Source organism: the organism of the source record quoted next, unplaced genomic scaffold, assembly GCF_019419815.1.
Source record: "Pyrus x bretschneideri cultivar Hongxiangsu unplaced genomic scaffold, Pyrus_bretschneideri_v1 Contig18, whole genome shotgun sequence".
Taxonomy (NCBI): domain Eukaryota; kingdom Viridiplantae; phylum Streptophyta; class Magnoliopsida; order Rosales; family Rosaceae; genus Pyrus; species Pyrus x bretschneideri.
In genome coordinates, this window is record NW_025999479.1 from 6,368,890 (window position 1) to 6,382,191 (window position 13,302).

Here is a 13,302-nt window from a genome sequence, read left to right on the forward strand (position 1 = left end):
TCTTACACTGTATTCTTCTTCATCTTGGAGGAGCTACACTTATTCTTTGGTTGTATGAATTCTAGAACACCGTTACGCTCGGTTTTGCACCAAGTCTTCCGTTAGCTCCAAGTACCTCATGTCATTTCTTAAGGTCTTTTTCCAAGTCTTTATAGGTCTTCCTCTACTGCTTTTGCTCTAATCCTCAGTCTCACAACCGCATTTTCTAAACAAAGCATCTATAGGTCTTCGGTTCATATATCAAAACCACCTTAATCGATTTTCTCTCATCTTATATTCAATTGCGACCACTCCTACCTTACGTCGGGTAACCTCATTCTTAATCATGTCATTTCTCATGTACCAACACATCCAACAAAGCATTCTCTTCTCTACAACACTCATTTTTTGGATGTGTAGATACCTAACCGCTCAACATTCCATGCCGTAAAACATGGCTAGCCTTATTGGTGTTCTATGAAATTTTCCCTTGAGCTTTAGTAGCATACGATAATTTCACAACACACCCCATGCACTCTTCCACTTCATCTATCCAACTTTTATTCTATGGTTGAGATCTTCATCTAATACTTCGTTCTTTTGCAATATAGATCCAAGATAATGAAAGCGCTAACTCTTTGGTACTTCTTGATCTCCAATCTTCACCCCCTATCTCATTTGAACCCTCATTCCAGCTTGCATGACGTATATTCTATCTTTGACCTACTTAGGCGAAGACCTTTAGAGTCCAACACTTTCCGCCAAAGGTTAAGCATCACATTTACTCCCTCATGCGTTTTATCTATCATCACTATAACATTTGCAAAAAGTAGACACCTAGGGATATCATCTTGAATATGTCTCATTAACTCATCCTTTAACAATGCCAAAAGGTAAGACTTAAAGCTAAGTCTTGGTGTAACCCTATGGTTATGGAAAAGCTTTTGGTTGGTCCTTCATGATTTTTTACCGATATCCTTTCTCCATCATACATATGCTACTCGTACTTCTTTTTCTCTAGAATCCTCTAAATAACTTCTCTTGAGACCCTATCATACGATTTTCTAAATCTATAAAGATCATGTGCAAATCCTTTTGCATATCTCTATATCGTTTTACCAATCTTCGTAAAGGAGAGATTCCCTCCAAATTTATAAAGACTACGTGGAAATCCTTTTGCATGCAAGAAATACAATCTGAATAAAATAAGTTAGAGAATAAGATAAAACTCGGGATGAACTTTGGCTGAAGTAGTCAAAACTTATTGGCCTGGGGTTGTTTTTGCAAATCATCGAAAATCTCAACATAATCATCCGCATTATTTGGGAGATTTGAGTAATCAAAAACAGTGCCAGTGGATTGGCAAACAATGAACGACAACTTTAATTAAACCGCAAATAATCATGTATGATATTTCCCATTTGTTTATTTGCCTTGTGCTGGGTTTTGGTACTCAACAAGAGAAATTAGGATCTCGTCATACTGGATGGAAGAACGTAAAACATCCTCTGCAGTATATTGGTGACTGCAAACCTCAACATTTTTATACCTGTCAATCCTTATCAACTTATTTCTTCCATATATACCGTATCGCCACAACTGTACTGCTTTCCGTATGAAAGGTCGGTGTCAAACCCGCTACCGACTCATACTCGGAAGACTTGGGGCTCATAGTACAAGTAACAAGGGTGAGGTTCTTCAATCTTTTCCCAGGAGTTGGCTCTCAAGGAGAAGATCAACAACTCACCCGGAACGTCCACACATCATCTTCATAACTAAAATAACCAATGAAAGCTTTGCAGTCATTTGTGGCTGATACATAGCTGAAACCACATGTTTGCAAATTTTTTTGTCCCCTACTCCCAGTAAACCTGGGTTATGTAAGTGGTGGAGGAATCCAGTTGATGGGTTCCAGATAGACAAGTTTTCATAAGAATCTAGAGATACTAATGCCAAACCATTGCATGATCCCAGTAGAAACACAAGACTATCTGGTTGATTGCACGGGGAGTTAAGCCTTCTAGCCGAAGAATTGCCTCCAAAATACGTAGTTTTTGGGTTGAACTATTCGAGTTGAGTGTTGGTCTCCTATATAAGGGAGAGACTGAGCCGGCATTGAGCTTGCTCGCTGGGATGAGAAATTTGGGTCTTGACATGGATGGGTTTACCATCTCTGTTGCGATCACGGGCTGTGGCGATGATGTCAGTTTGCTTAGGCAACTGCATTCCGCGGTCGTGTCAGGTGGCTTTGATTCATATGTTTCGGTAAACAATTCTCTTGTAACGTACTACAGTAGAAATGGGTTTTAGGAAGAGGCGAAGTGGGTGTTCTTGGTGATGGGAGAGGTGAGAGATGAAGTGTCTTGGAATTCGATGATTGTGGCGTGTGGCCAGCACCACCAAGGACTGAAAGCGCTGGGATTGTTGCAGGAAATGGTTCGGAGGGGGTTCAATGTCGACATGTTTACATTGGCAAGTGTTTTGACTGCATTTACGTGTGTGGAGGACTTGTTGGGTGGACTTTAGTTTCATGCTAAGTTGATCAAAACTGGTTTCCACCAGAATTCGCATGTTGGGAATGGCTTGATTGATTTATATTCAAGGTGTGCTGGCGGCATGTCGGAATGCAGGAAAGTGTTTCAAGAGATCCCTTTTCCGGATTTGTTTCTTTGGAACACGATGATTTCTGGGTATTCTCAAAATGATGAGTACTCTGAAGACGCTCTTCATTGTTTCCGGCAAATGCAATGCGTTGGTCACAGCCCTGATGATTGCAGCTTCGTCTGTGTGATTAGCGCATGCTCCAATTTGTCATCCCTCTCTCAGGGAAAGCAGATTCATGCCTTACAAATCAAATCTGACATCCCTTCAAATAAAATTTCGGTGAATAAAGCTATTGTTGCAATGTACTTGAAGTGCGGAAATCTTTGCGATGCAAGAAGGTTATTTGATAGAATGCCAGAGCATAACACTCTCTCTTTGAATTCAATCATTGCAGGTTTTGCACAGCATGGGATCGGAAGAGAATCGCTACGGCTATTTGAACAGATGCTTCAGATGGATATTGTTCCTACAAGGGTAACCTTTATCTCTGTCCCTTCTGCTTGTGCTCACACTGGAAAAGTTGAGGAGGGTCAGAAGTATTTCAATATGATGAAGGAGAAGTTCGGGATTGAACCGGAAGCAGAACACTATTCATGCATTGTTGCTTTTCAAAGATTGAGATGTATATTCATTGTAAGTATTACAAGAGAGTGAGAACACTCTTATAAAGAAACACAAAGAGAAGTTACAAGGGAGAAGCAAACACAATCCCTAAGAACCTGCCCTAGACCCATGAGAAGCAAGAAGAATAAAATAAGGAAAGAAGCTCCTACAAGTAAGTAGGAAGTCCTAAGAGGTAAGGGACAAGACAAGGTATGGGAAGACAAGAGAGTAGGGTTAAGACCATCACTTTAGCCCATAACTTAGCTAAAGTGAGGATGACAACCCATCCTTGAGATCCTTACAAAATACTTTGGGAAGTTAAATACCAATTCCATGAATTAAGGAGTTGACAACATGTCACTAAGAAATCACACTCAGCCATGCATGCAACCCGAAACCCTAAAGTACATTAGACAACTTCCAATACTCCCCCTCAAGCTAGATCCAGAAGGTTGATGGATCCAAGCTTGGACAGAAGTCGCTGAAACTGATGAGAAGGCAAGGGCTTTGTGAGAATGTCAGCCAATTGGTCGGAGCTTCTGGTGTAGTGTGTCTGAATTACTTGTGATTGCACCTGCTCACGAATGTAATGACAGTCAACTTCAATGTGCTTCTTTCGTTCGTGAAACACGGGATTGGAAGCTATGTGCATGGCAGCTTGGTTGTCACAGAATAGAGACATGGGAAGAGTTGCAGAAAACCCTAAATCGCTTAGAAGACCCTTGAGCCAGATTAATTCACATGCTATTGAAGCCATTGCACGATACTCAGCTTCGGCACTGGATCTGGCAATGACAGTTTGCTTCTTACTTTTCCAGGTGACCAAGTTTCCACCAACAAAGGTGCAGTAACCACTAGTGGATTTGCGATCAATGGCATTGCCTGCCCAATCTGCATCACAGTATCCCATGATGTGAGTGTGATCATTCTTTGTCATGAGAATACCACGACCAACAGACCCTTTCAAGTAACGTAAGATCCTCTTTACAAGATTCAAATGATCGATGGAAGGAGTGTGCATGAATTGACTGACAATGCTCACTGCATATGAGATATCGGGTCTGGTGATAGTTAGGTAGATTAGCTTACCCACGAGCCTCTGGTATGAACTGATATTTGAGAGTGGAGTTCCGCCCACGTTAAGTTTAAGCTTGCTATCGAGAGGAGTAGTGGCAGGCTTGGACTCACTCATGTTAGCATCCTTGAGAAGATCCATGACATATTTTCGTTGATTAAGAAATAAACCCTTGTGAGAAGATGCCATTGCAATTCCAAGAAAATATTTCAACACCCCAAGATCTTTAATCGCAAACTTTTGTTGAAGTGACTGTTTGAGTTTGAAGATCTCAGCAGCATTATCACCTGTGATTATTAAATCGTCCACATAAATCAGCACCACTAATTTCCCACCAGCTCCAGTACGAACAAATAATGATAAATCAGCACCACTTCTTTTGAAACCAGCACTATGAAGGACTGAACTTAGTTTAGCATACCAAGCACGAGGCGATTGCTTCAGTCCATAAATGGACTTATGTAACTTACACACCAGATCAGGGACTTGACTTTGAGGATGTCCAGGAGGCAATCGCATGTAAACTTCTTCTTCGAGATCACCGTGAAGAAAGGCGTTCTTTACGTCCATTTGATACATAGACCAACCTTTATTGACAGCAACAGACAATAACACCCTAACTGAGTTCATTTTTGCAACAGGCGCGAATGTTTCTTTGTAGTCCACCTCAAAAGTTTGAGTGAACCCCCGAGCCACTAGCCTAGCTTTATGCCTCTCGATTGAACCATCTGCATTAAACTTGATCTTATAGATCCACTTGCAACCCACTGCCCTTTTTCCTGTTGGAAGTTTGGTGATGCTCCAGGTGTTGTGCTGGTCTAGAGCTTTGAGTTCATCTCTCATTGCTTTTTGCCACACAGCCTGATTATTAGCCTCATGGAAACTTTGAGGCTCCCTGTAACTGGAAATGTTGTTAAGAAAGGCAGCATGCGATGGGGTCACCTGTTGATATGACACATAACTTGACATTGGATGCTTTGGCTTATATATATCAAAATCTTGGAACCTGGTGGGGGGCTGCCTATCACGCCGAAGATTGCGTCGAGGTTCTGGGAGAGATGGCTCACTCTCGTGTAACCTTTCAGCAACATCTTGAGGGTTTTCTTGGTTCTCGCTGCCTTCATCTTGTATGAAACCATCAGGCTGAGAGCTTTGGAGACCAGTATCAGTGTTGTCATGACTGAGCTCTTGGTGATGTAGATCCTCAGGTCCGATTCTTGGTAATGGGAACAGGTCCAGGATGCCATCCCTTTGGTCTATGATTTCACTTGCTTTATTAAAAAAAGAGTTAGTCTCATGGAACCTAACATCTTTTGACACAATCACTTTCCTTAGTTGGGGATTATAGCACTTATATCCCTTTTGAGTAGATGAATAACCAAGAAAGATACATTTAGCAGCTCTGGGATCCAATTTATCTCGGTATTGAGATTGAACATGCACAAAACAAATGCAACCAAACACTTTAAGATGTGAGACATCAATTTTTCTTCCTTTCAGGACCTCTAGGGGAGACTTGAGTTCCAAGACTCGACTAGGTAACCTATTGATGATGTATGCAGCTGTCATAACACCTTGGGACCAAAAACTCTTTGGTACATGCATTTGCAACATCAGTGCTCTTGTTTTCTCAAGAAGATCTCGGTTTTTTCGTTCGGCTACCCCATTTTGTTGAGGGGTTCCAACACAACTCGTTTGATGCATGATGCCATGTGCACTCAAATAATGTTTCATGATATGGGACATGTATTCGGTGCCATTGTCAGATCGTAAGGTTTGTATTTGAGATGAGAAATGGTTTTTTACAAGGTTATGGAAATCTTTAAATACTTCTACAACTTCACTCTTAGACTTTAGCAGATACAACCATGTGACTCGAGAGAAATCATCCACAAAAATCACAAAATACTTGTAACCATCAAAAGATTCACTAGTTGGTCCCCATACATCGGAATGAACTAGTTCAAAACACTTACTTGTTCTAGAAAGAGAAGATTTAGAGGATAATCTAGTGTCTTTAGACAAGTGACAAGTTTCACAAATCATATCATCCTTTCCTAAGTTTGGGAATAAAGCTGACAAAATGGGTGAGGAAGGATGAGCTAAACGTTGATGCCACAACCAAGTATCACGAGTGGAGTCGAACTTGGCTTGAAAGCCTCTGGGATTGCTCTTTGACATGTAATAGAGACCATCTAAGTAAAACCCTTCACTAATCGTCCTTTTTGTGGCACAGTCCTGAAAAATCACATTGTGAGGAGAAAAAATGGCTAAACAATTCAAGGTATTTGTGATCCTTCCCACAGATAGAAGTTGGAATGGGAAGGAAGGAACATACAATGATACTGACTCGATTTCATCAGACATCAACTTGATTTTTTCTCTCCCTAAAACCTTTACGTGATTTCCATCTGCTATTGAGACTTGAGAAGGTTTTGTCAATCTTTCAAACTTTTGAGAATTAGACCCATGGTTAGTCATATGATCTGTGGCACCTGAATCTATAACCCAAAAATCATGCAACATATTTAATTTGAGAGCAGTTTTAAAGGCTTTCATAATTCCTGGCATGTCTTCTTGGGGTACAGGATTTGTGTCTGTCAAGAATCCTGTAAACTTGCCAAGCATTGCTGTCGATGTTCCTTCTTCCATGCTATTAGTACTGTCTCTTTGAGCACCTCCTTTCTTGCCTTGAAGAAATGACATGAACTCATTCATGAGTTCTGTTGGATTTGCTGTGAAGTTCTTGAATGAATTTGACTTGTTGGAGATGAAGGTGGATGAATGATTTGCTTGATGTGGAGTACGATTCACTCTTTGTACACCCTTCATGAAGTCAGGCTTTAATTCTGGATGTAAAATCCAGCATGTGTCCCTAACATGACCTGTGTTATTGCAGTGTTGACACTTTAGGTGAGGGTGCTTTCCTTTGTACCTTCTTTCGTTGGTTACATATGCCCTAGACTCAGGTACATTTGGCATTGTACTCATGTTCATGACTTTCCTTCTTACTTCCTCACGTTGAATCGTTGCACACACACTTGGAAAGGAAGGTAGTTCAGTGTTCATGAGCATGTGACATCGCAGATCTTCATATGTTGAGTCAAGACTGGACAAGAGTTGGAATATCTTGTCTTCTTCTGCCCTCTTTCATAGCAACGCTGCATCGGTCGTATGAGGACGATAGGTTTCCAACTCGTTCCACATGGTCTTTATGCTTCCCAGGAGTTGCACGAATGACTTACCATCTTGTTGCAGATCAGAGATGTCCTTTTTTAATTGGAAGACCCGAGCAGCATTATTTTGGCTGCCATACATTTCCTTGACTACTTCCCATAGTTGATAAGAGGATTCGGAGTAGCTGAAAATTTCAGCTAGCTTTCGCTCCATGGAATTCAAGAGCCATGACATCACTAGCTGATCCTTGCTCAGCCAGGATTCATAGTTTGACGAGGAAGTATCAGGAACTTTGATGCTTCCATTTATGAACCCTAACTTGGACCTGCCACCCAATGCCAACGACACAGCTCTTGACCATGGCAAGTAATTGAACTCATTCAATACGACTGAGCTTAACCTTTGATTTGGGTTGACATCCACTTCATGCACATTTACGGAGGAAATTTCCGGAGAGCTATCAGCCGTTGATGCTGCCGGATTTTCTTGAGACATTTTTGAGATTGAAAACTTTTGGAAAGCAGTATAGCAGGAGCAGGTTAAAGTTCCTGCTCTGATACCATGTTGCTTTTCAAAGATTGAGATGTATATTCATTGTAAGTATTACAAGAGAGTGAGAACACTCTTATAAAGAAACACAAAGAGAAGTTACATGGGAGGAGCAAACACAATCCCTAAGAACCTGCCCTAGACCGGTGAGAAGCAAGAAGAATAAAATAAGGAAAGAAGCTCCTACAAGTAAGTAGGAAGTCCTAAGAGGTAAGGGACAAGACAAGGTATGGGAAGACAAGAGAGTAGGGTTAAGACCATCACTTTAGCCCATAACTTAGCTAAAGTGAGGATGACAACCCATCCTTGAGATCCTTACAAAATACTTTGGGAAGTTAAATACCAACTCCATGAATTAAGGAGTTGACAACATGTCACTAAGAAATCACACTCAGCCATGCATGCAACCCGAAACCCTAAAGTACATTAGACAACTTCCAATATGCATGATTGATCTTTTAGGTCGAGCAGGCAAACTGAGTGAAGTTGAGAGACTCATCGAGATGATGCCATTCTGCCCTGGCTCCATTGGCTGGGCTACATTACTCGGCGCCTGTAGAACGCATGGAAATATTGAACTAGCAGTAAAGGCATCCAACCAGCTTCTTCAGCTGGAACCTCTAAATGCTGCTCCTAGAGCAGGCAAATGGGAAGAGCTAGCAACAATTAGAAAGCATATGCGAGATAGAGGAGTGAAGAGGAAACCAGGTTGTAGTTGGATCGAGGTGAATACAAGGGTACATGTTTTTGTGGCTGAAGAGATTTACCACCCGATGATCAAAGAAATTCATGAATACTTGGAGGAGATGTTGAGGAAGATGAAGCGAGCGGGCTATGTGCCTTATTTACGATGGACCTTGGTAAAGGATGATGAGTCTGCAAGAAGTGGGGGAGATAAGGTTAGGTCATCACAGCGAAAAGCTAGCGGATGCGTTTGGGTTGCTCTCGACGAGAGAGTGGGAGCCTTTACTTGTGGTGAAGAACCTGAGGATTTGTGGGGACTGCCACAATGCAACCAAATTTATCTCTGCCATTGCTGGGAGAGAAATCACTGTGCGAGATGCCCACAGGTTTCATTGCTTTAAGGACGGACATTGCTCTTGTGCGGATTATTGGTGACAGTGTATGTGAATTTCAGTTTTCTTTCTCCATAAAATGAAGTTGCAGCTTCTGCAAACACGATGTCACCGATTTTTCATTACAATTACATTCTCATACAGCTATAGAACAAACCTTTTTTCAAGCCAGACAAACAAAATTGCTAGTGAAGAAGTGGAGCTGAAGGATTCCAAGAAAGAAAGAAAGCATGGTGTGTAAAACAAATTTCCTTGATACAACCGTTTTATATCAAACGGAATACAGATCAGTTCGAGGCCTTAATACAAATCACCCTGTATATTCAATCAACTATGTCAATCAATAGTGACTCTATCGTTGACAACAAAAGTCGATGTCCTTGACGTATCATATAAAAATTAAAAATTAACCCAGTAGAGGGCTTGCTTTTATACGACAGCTAAAACAAATTTTACCTGTATCAGCCATGTTACGCATACCAAAACTTGTGAATAAATGAAGCTATGATAGTGTATTAGTGATATGAGTTAAGGTGAAACACTTGGCAGCTTGGCTGGTATGATTCCTTTGATGTTGCCTGCTCGAACTTCTTGTTGGCAGCTTCATTTTCTTCTAAGCTGGTCTGGACAAAATAACGTATCCACCAAGAGGAGCTCCGCATTTTGGCCTAACAGAAAACAAAGATAATATCAGTCATAAGGTCAACCGGCAATACAAACTGATGACTAAACAACCAAAAATGGAGCATAAGTGATCACAAATGCTACATCGCTAGCATATCTTTTACTTATTTCAAGTTAAAAGAAGGATTAGGGTTCATATAGCCCCTTCATTTTACCAACTAATGCACTTCGATTGAAACATGCTTATCATTTTAAACTCAAGTAAACGATAAGCATCAGGAGTAATGACCATCAACTTTACAGAATGTAGGAAACCCCACATAGGTAAGAGTAGTAATCCAACAGTTACAAAGTAGCATGATGACATCATAAAGGCAGCATATGATCACTTACTGGACGTCCGAATTTGGATAGCTCAGAAACCTTAGCTTTCTGTTGGCCAGGGAAACCTAAACATAAAAGTAAAATAGCAGTGAAATTAGAAATGATTGTTACCAAAATCAAAAGATTAAAAAAAAAACAAATTACTTTCTACTGGAATAGAAAAAGGTTAACGAACATTGAGTCAGAAACACTTGTATCAATGTATTTCTGGCTGAACTAAAACGGCTACACATCTCCAAATTCATGGTATGCCGAGGCATTAATCAAAAGAGAAGTACTAGAATGCAATATATCATTGTCAATCTTTTGACAAAGTGCAATTTATCTCATACGAGTCTAATCAGTTCCAGACATAAACTCCTACTAACAAACTATACGAAGGCTTTATAACGTTAACACTGCACAAGCTATATGAACATTATAGAACAATATACCTGAAAAAATAACAAGGCCATCAGAAGACACCCTTGCCAATTCTGGAAGAGTCCTGTTCAGATACTTCGGAGAGAGGTAATCTAAAGCATCCGAGACAATCACAAGAGAAAAGGACTTCGCTTTATAGGGTAGATGGAACTTTATATCAGCCACCCGCACAATGCCTTTGCGCACAAGACTCCTGCAAGTCCTATCAGCATCCTCTATCTCATATGGTTCTACACCCCATGCTTCAATTTCCTCATCTTTCAACAATGCAGATACAACTGAACAAGTATCGGGGCCAATATGCAAAACTTTGTGCATGCTGCCACTATACGCTTTCTTTAGGAAAGGTATTGTTCTCTGAACTTCTAGCGTGCATGAGAAGTCTCCTGATTATAGAAGCAAATGACAAAAATGCTATTATTATACAAAAATCGTCAACCCAAACAAGCGCACTTCACACAAACGAAAAAAGTCCGGCATCAGGAATGATAAATTGTACAACACGAACGTAACAATACAAGCAGAAAAAGACCACAAACTCACCTTCAACTCTACTAACTACTTTGGCACCCCCGAGGACACCTGAATTTTCAAGAACAAACATTTCAATCAGCACATTCATGTGTAAGTATCAAAATCTTAAAATAGGAAGCAATTAAATTCCGAGAACCAAAGACATCTGAATATAATGATTGCAGTGCTAGCAGATCGAATTAACAAATTCACACCATTAAATGCGAATCGGATTTGCTAATGCAGATTGCATTCAATTTAACACAAACCTGATCCCTTATAAACATAGCCGATTAGAAGAATGGCTCCCTGAAATTTCAACCAAAAACCAAAAGAAAACACAGTTACAACGCGAAACTCATAATCTTTCCCATTCGTCGTCATAATTTAAAAGCGACTTTCTAAACAATGTAGGAGCTACCCACTGAACACTGAACAGAAACTACATTACAATGAATTGGCATACAAGAAATCGAAAAATCGAATCGAAAAAATTTACCACGACTACAAGGCCAATGGGTAACAAAGGCGACGACTTCGATTTAGAGTTGAAGGCTCCGGAAAACGGAAAGCTCCCATTGCGGCGCGTGGATCCCACCGCCCTCCTCGACATGACTGCTGCTTCTTTAATAGGAGACGAGTCCGAAAATTACTGTACACAGAGAGCATTAATTACAGATTATGGATTAGATCCATATCTACTGTTATGAATGTGAATCGAAGCTTCGAAGTCCAATTCGATTTGGATCTTCTCAGATTTTCCCGCGAAACAAACAGAAAGTTGAATTTTGCAAATAACGGAGAAATTGGATCGAATTTTGGAGTTACCTCAGATTCAGATCGACGAACGGGAGCAGCACAATAGGGATTTGATCAGCAGCAATGGCTTTGGTTCTTAGATCTGTGGATTTTTTTTCAGAAAACAAAATCGTTTTGCTTTTAGCAGTAGAGAGAGAGTTGAGGAAGTGAGTGGGAATGCATGTCTATATTTGTATGGGTTTATAGCACGCGGCATTGGCATTGTGTGTCGGCGGGATCTTGTTTTAGTTCCTGCAAATAATTGAAGGATATTTGGACATTCTGTTCTAAAAAGAGAATAATACTAGAGTGGTCAAAATTTTTAAATTAAATTGAAAATCAAATAATGTGTCACTAATAAAAAATAAATACGTTAATCGACATTTAATTAATAATCCAATCATCTACAACCACATCATTTAATTTGCAAATTTGGTTTAAAAATTTTAATCTCCGTAGCATTACTCACAAAAATAACAATAAGGCTTTCCCCCCTAATTCAAGTGATATTTTAAGTCAATTTAGATTATAAAATGAAGAATTTGAACATAGCTCAATTTTCATCAAAGGCGAATTTGAACCACATTATTGCTAGTTCATTGTGAGGCTTGGCCATTTCTTACACTCCTATAGTGTAGATAATATTGTTCGTTAAAAATAAATAAGGTGTATTGAAGGGAGCACAATGTTTTCCATATAAGATATTCAACTCTCTATGGAACTTGTGCTTTAATGTAACCGATAACAAACTAAACTTAGTAAATCGAGAATAACTATAAACACGCAAGATATATACTGGTTTGGCAAAACTTCTGCCTACGTCCAATTCTCATTTATGCTTCTTTGAATTAATAATAGAGTGTATGGTGCTTTTGTAGACCCTATAACTAATCCTCTAACTCAATTGTCTCTGTTTTCTTCTCTTTTTTTTTCTCTAAACCCCCTACCCTATTTTATAAGTAGTGTGTAGTTTACATGCCTTTTTCATATTAAGTTTCCTACTCTATGAGAGTACACTTACATTCCTATCTTGTTTCTATTTTTAGGGTTCCTAATCTAATTATACAAGAAAACTTAATTCTTTCCGAATCCTTGCAGGACAAGAATATGTGCACCTTTAGCTTTCCAAATACAATTCAAAACAAAATAAGACACTAACATTGACAAGCCAATTCTTATCAATCTCCACCTTGGTGAGTCAAACCAAGTATTGATTGTTGCACTCCAGAGTATCTTTGAACCTTTATGAAGCGGCTCTGGAAATCTTCAAGAACATTCACCTTGGCAGACTTCTTCTTGCCTCATTGCACCTTAAGTGAAAAAGTGCTCCATCCCTTACTCAATCAACCAGATTGCTTAGGTTCAAGCAATGCTTGAATTTTTTTACTAGCATCTTGGTAAGAAATATGCGGCATTGTCATCCGTGTAAACCTTTTCAACCAAATCTCCTTAGGCATCCTGCAATACCTCACTTCAATATGCTTTGATCTTCCATGA

The 13,302-nt window shown here is 39.9% G+C and overlaps 1 protein-coding gene and 2 pseudogenes across 1 annotated transcript; 2 read left to right on the forward strand and 1 right to left on the reverse strand.

The window, feature by feature from the left end:
- The first annotated feature begins 1,244 nt into the window (after window positions 1–1,244).
- LOC108865876 lies at window positions 1,245–3,237 on the forward strand (annotated as a pseudogene).
- A 4,621-nt stretch (window positions 3,238–7,858) lies between these two features.
- On the forward strand, window positions 7,859–9,163 carry LOC103931607 (annotated as a pseudogene).
- Window positions 9,164–9,299: 136 nt separating this feature from the next.
- On the reverse strand, window positions 9,300–12,013 carry LOC103931589 (probable pectin methylesterase CGR2). Its single transcript, XM_009341107.3, has 7 exons — window positions 11,836–12,013; window positions 11,507–11,659; window positions 11,277–11,316; window positions 11,038–11,076; window positions 10,506–10,880; window positions 10,081–10,136; window positions 9,300–9,731 (listed from the first exon to the last, which is right to left on the reverse strand). Exons 2-7 carry the CDS (start codon window positions 11,618–11,620, stop codon window positions 9,579–9,581), a joined length of 777 nt encoding a protein of 258 aa, XP_009339382.2. The 5' UTR covers window positions 11,621–11,659; window positions 11,836–12,013; the 3' UTR covers window positions 9,300–9,578.
- Between the last annotated feature and the right edge of the window lie 1,289 nt (window positions 12,014–13,302).

Excerpts from the sequence above, each read along its gene's own strand:
- LOC103931589 (XM_009341107.3), bottom strand. The coding sequence starts at position 11,620 with ATGTCGAGGAGGGCGGTGGGATCCACGCGCCGCAATGGGAGCTTTCCG. Across the intron at positions 11,317-11,506 it reads CCATTGGCCTTGTAGTCGTG|GGAGCCATTCTTCTAATCGG; the intron begins GTAAATTTTTTC and ends TTGAAATTTCAG. Across the intron at positions 10,881-11,037 it reads AGTAGTTAGTAGAGTTGAAG|GAGACTTCTCATGCACGCTA; the intron begins GTGAGTTTGTGG and ends TTCTATAATCAG.